This window comes from Rutidosis leptorrhynchoides, chromosome 5 (assembly GCF_046630445.1).
Source record: "Rutidosis leptorrhynchoides isolate AG116_Rl617_1_P2 chromosome 5, CSIRO_AGI_Rlap_v1, whole genome shotgun sequence".
Lineage (NCBI taxonomy): Eukaryota > Viridiplantae > Streptophyta > Magnoliopsida > Asterales > Asteraceae > Rutidosis > Rutidosis leptorrhynchoides.
Window position 1 is genome coordinate 29,343,757 of NC_092337.1, and position 4,296 is coordinate 29,348,052.

General features: G+C 35.6%; 1 protein-coding gene across 2 annotated transcripts; it reads left to right on the plus strand.

The window, feature by feature from the left end:
• The first annotated feature begins 279 nt into the window (after positions 1-279).
• On the plus strand, positions 280-3,968 carry LOC139848403 (serine/threonine-protein kinase D6PKL2-like). 2 transcript variants are annotated; one of them, XM_071838137.1, is made up of 3 exons: positions 280-453; positions 1,420-2,251; positions 2,822-3,968. In XM_071838137.1, exons 2-3 carry the CDS (start codon positions 1,476-1,478, stop codon positions 3,714-3,716), a joined length of 1,671 nt encoding a protein of 556 aa, XP_071694238.1. In that variant the 5' UTR covers positions 280-453; positions 1,420-1,475; the 3' UTR covers positions 3,717-3,968. The 2 variants fall into 2 exon arrangements, with proteins under 2 accessions (XP_071694238.1, XP_071694239.1); XM_071838138.1 differs by lacking the exon at positions 280-453 and adding an exon at positions 940-960 and having other exon boundaries at positions 1,411-2,251.
• The last annotated feature ends 328 nt before the right edge of the window (positions 3,969-4,296 follow it).

Consider the following 4,296-nt stretch of genomic DNA (forward strand, 5'->3'; position numbering starts at 1 on the left):
ATATATATATATATATATATATATATATATATATGAGGGATGATTCTCACACACTGTTTTTTAATCCTCACACACCCTTTTACCCTATTATTAGGGAGGAGTTCAAGTAAATTGGTGTGTGAGGATAAAAAAATAGTGTGTGAGAATCATCCCCTATATATATATATATATATATATAAATGTAGTGTGATTATTATATTTCGTAATACTGTACAAATACAAATATAATAATATCAAGAACGTGGCAAACCTTTAACTTTACCCTCGATTCCTCAAATTCATATTGTTATCTCTCTCTCTCTCTCTCTTCCATTACACAATCACCCAACTCAACTCAACTTCCCCTTTTCTCTTCCCAATTTTAGAACTCAGAGCTCACTCCCAACATCTGTTCTTGATTTAGGGCTAAATAAAATCCCCTAAAGTTTTGATCTTTTTTAACTTCCTTCTCAGGTTTGCTTCTTTTGGGTTATATTATTTGTAATAATTGTAATTGTGATTATAACTGATAATATGGTCATTTGATTGTCAATGCAAGTGGGTTTTGGGTTTTCTGTGTTCTCAATTTGTTTTTAAATTAGGGTTTTTGTGGGATTGATTTTTAGTAAAGGTTTGAATGGAAGAGAAGGTGGGTCATTTTCATTTTTTCAAGATCTGTCTGCTTTTCATGTACTCTTTTACTTTAACTTTTTTATTTTTTTAATTTAATTTTATTTCTTGGGTCTCTCTTATCTTTTGATAGACTTCGATTTCTACACCATAATTTTCTAAATCAATTAAAAGTTTGGATTTTTCATTTTCATATGAGATAGTATGTCTGATTTGAGTTGGTAGTGTTACTTAAATCTTGATCCCCAGATGTTTATTTGGGTAGCTAGTTATTTCTATAAAAGGGGCTTAATTTTTTCCAGATTTTTAACTTTCTTGATTTGTTTCTTGGTATGAAAACTATTTTTCATGGTATGTCACCTAAATTCTAATCAGATTAATTTGATTTCCGCCAGTAGTTTAATAAGCTTTGTAAATTTTAAATGTGCTTTCTTGCTTTGTTCGAGGTTTATAAATTTTCTTGATTTGTTTATTGATATTGATTGATTTTAGAATTATTGCTATGATATGGTATGCCTAAATGTTCTAGCCTAACTTTGATTTCCATTTATAGTTTCTTGATCTATTCCAAATTTTGTAACTTTCTTGATTTGTTTCTTGATAATGATTCGTTATCAAATAATTGGGATATGTTGTTTAATCTACAGTTCCTTGTTTTGATATCTATTTGGTACTTTGGACATGTAACTAAACTTTCTTGATTTGTTCTATTTTTTGTATCATTTCGCTTTAAAGATCCAGTTTTAGAGCTTGTTATGTGTCAATATCATCAATAACAATAATTTCATTTTTTCTATACAGCCTTTTCAGTTTTGGAGATGTTGAGGTTGCTCTGATTGATTTAAAAGAAAACTACAATTTCACAAATGGATTCTAAATCTAGTAGTATCAAAGTCAACGCTAGTCAACCAATGGATGGAAGCACATATCATGATCCCAAAACTAGCAACTTAGAGCCCGCGACGCCGACAAAATCCACCGAAAAAACCGAGTTGGAGTCTAAAAAGTTTCAACAGAAACAAGATCCAAAATCTTCTGCTGATAAATTTGATCAAGAAAAGAAATTATCGGGTTCATCATCTGTTAACGTTAATGAAGAAATTAGCAGCATCACAAATGCAAGTGGGAGTGCAAAGATAACTGAAAAAACCGATCTTGTTGAAAGTGGAAAAAGTAGTATGTGTAGGGGAAGCACGGGTACTGATGTAAGCGATGAAAGTAGTTGTAGCAGTTTAAGTAGCAGCGTCAGTAAACCACATAAATCGAACGATTCAAGATGGGAAGCAATTCAAGCCGTTAGATCAAAAGATGGGAATTTAGGATTAAGCCATTTCAGATTATTGAAACGGTTAGGTTGTGGTGATATTGGAAGTGTTTATCTTTCTGAACTTAGTGGTACTAAATCTTATTTTGCAATGAAAGTTATGGACAAAGTGTCGTTAGAGAGTCGTAAAAAGTTGTTACGGGCTCAAACGGAACGGGAAATATTACAATCTTTGGATCACCCGTTTCTTCCGACTTTGTATACTCATTTTGAAACGGATAAGTTTTCGTGTTTGGTTATGGAGTTTTGTCCAGGTGGCGATTTGCATACTCTTCGACAGAGACAACCCGGGAAGCGTTTTTGTGAACAAGCTGTCAAGTATGAACTTTAATCCATACTTCTTATATATTGATCAACGATTTGAAATTTATCATCTTAATGAAGTAGTCATTTTCGATTGTTCTTGATAAAAGCGGTTTAGGTTTAATGTATGATTTTTATGCTAGTTAGTGTGGCAAAATGGGCGATCAGATGGCCTGGGTAATGGGTCAAAACATGTACTTTTTGTTTGCCCAAAGAACTTGTGTACATTTTTTTGGATGAAATTTAGTCTTCTCTAAATAAAATTGCAAAAAGTTTTTATCTTGATAATAATCTGACCTCTTGAATAAGACGATTTAGACATTGGAGTGTTAGGTCAAAATGGGTCTCGACCCAATATGACTTAATCTGGCCCGGGTCTCGATCCGATCTGTTCGACCAATTTAAAGGCTGACCCGTTTTGACCAAACTCAAATGATCCTTGACCCAACTCGACCCGTTTGTCCGGCTTAATTTTGAACCATTCATAAGTAAATACAGTATGTTGAAGTTGTGTTTTTGCTTTTGGGTTCGTTTTGACTATAGATTTTTTGGATAATTTTCATGTAAGATTTTTTCGTTTTGTAGGTTCTATGTTGCAGAAATACTTCTTGCTATGGAATACCTTCATATGCTCGGGATTATATATCGTGACCTAAAGCCCGAAAACGTTCTTGTGAGGGAGGATGGTCACATAATGCTCTCTGACTTTGACCTTTCTCTTCGTTGTTCCGTTAGTCCAACGCTCGTTAAATCAGCATCGTTAGACAGTGAACCTCTTCGAAAGAATTCAGCATATTGCGTTCAGCCCGCGTGCATCGAGCCAACATCTTGCATCCAACCGTCATGCGTGGTCCCCACATCCTGTTTCTCGCCCCGACTCTTTATGAGTAAATCCAAAAGAGAGTCAAAGTCAAAGTCAAAGCCTAAACCGGAGATCAGACACCAAGTCACACCGTTACCAGAGCTCATGGCTGAACCAACCGGGGCCCGTTCGATGTCCTTTGTCGGGACCCACGAGTATTTAGCTCCCGAAATCATTAAAAACGAAGGGCATGGTAGTGCGGTTGATTGGTGGACACTTGGGATATTTTTGTACGAGTTATTGTTTGGGAAAACACCTTTTAAAGGGTCTGGGAACCGGGCCACGTTGATGAATGTGGTGGGCCAGCCTTTGCGGTTTCCGGATACACCGGTGGTTAGCTTTTCGGCTCGTGATTTGATCAGAGGTTTGCTTGTGAAAGAGCCACAACACAGATTGGCATACAAAAGGGGTGCAACTGAGATCAAACAACATCCTTTTTTTGAAGGTGTTAATTGGGCTTTGATCCGGTGCGCAAGCCCACCTGAGGTCCCGAGGCCCGTTGAGATTGAGCGGATTCCGGTACCAGCGATGAACCCTGGCGAGAAAAAAACTCCGGATATTGCGGTTGCACCTGAGAAGAAGGGTGGGGATAATTATCTTGAATTTGATTTCTTTTAATGTTATTTTTTTTTCTCCTTTAAAATTCTTAACTTCATTTCTGTATTTTCACTGTTGATGAAAGCCCGGCAAGGGGTCGGTTATTGTTATCGTATAGTTTTTGTTTGATGCTTATTTGCAAGCTCTGTTGTATTGAAAAGAATATGTTTTGTGCCTACAATCCTACATTGTATCGTATGTAATATGATATGTTACGATATAGTATCCGAACAAACTTGTTCGGATCCTGTATCATAACAGAATTCGTCTCTAGGTTTACAGGATTCACGCTTTGCTTATTGAGTGTCAACATACTGAAGTTAAGTTTACTTTATGTGTTGCAAACTTGCACTCTTTAAAGATGTGTTTGTGCTCGAATGCTCATAATACTAGTATTTGTTTAGTGAAAAAACTGCATGAACAAATTTTTTTAAATGCAGATAACCTGTACACACCTGTAATATTATCATGTAAAACATAAACAATAATGAAGTTAAATCTCAGTTTTGTTAGTTTGTAAAGAAAATTGCATTTATTTTTGTTAATAAAGTCTTGAACCATGAGTTAGATTTAACTAGTTGTGGAGCCCTCGCTTCGCGTC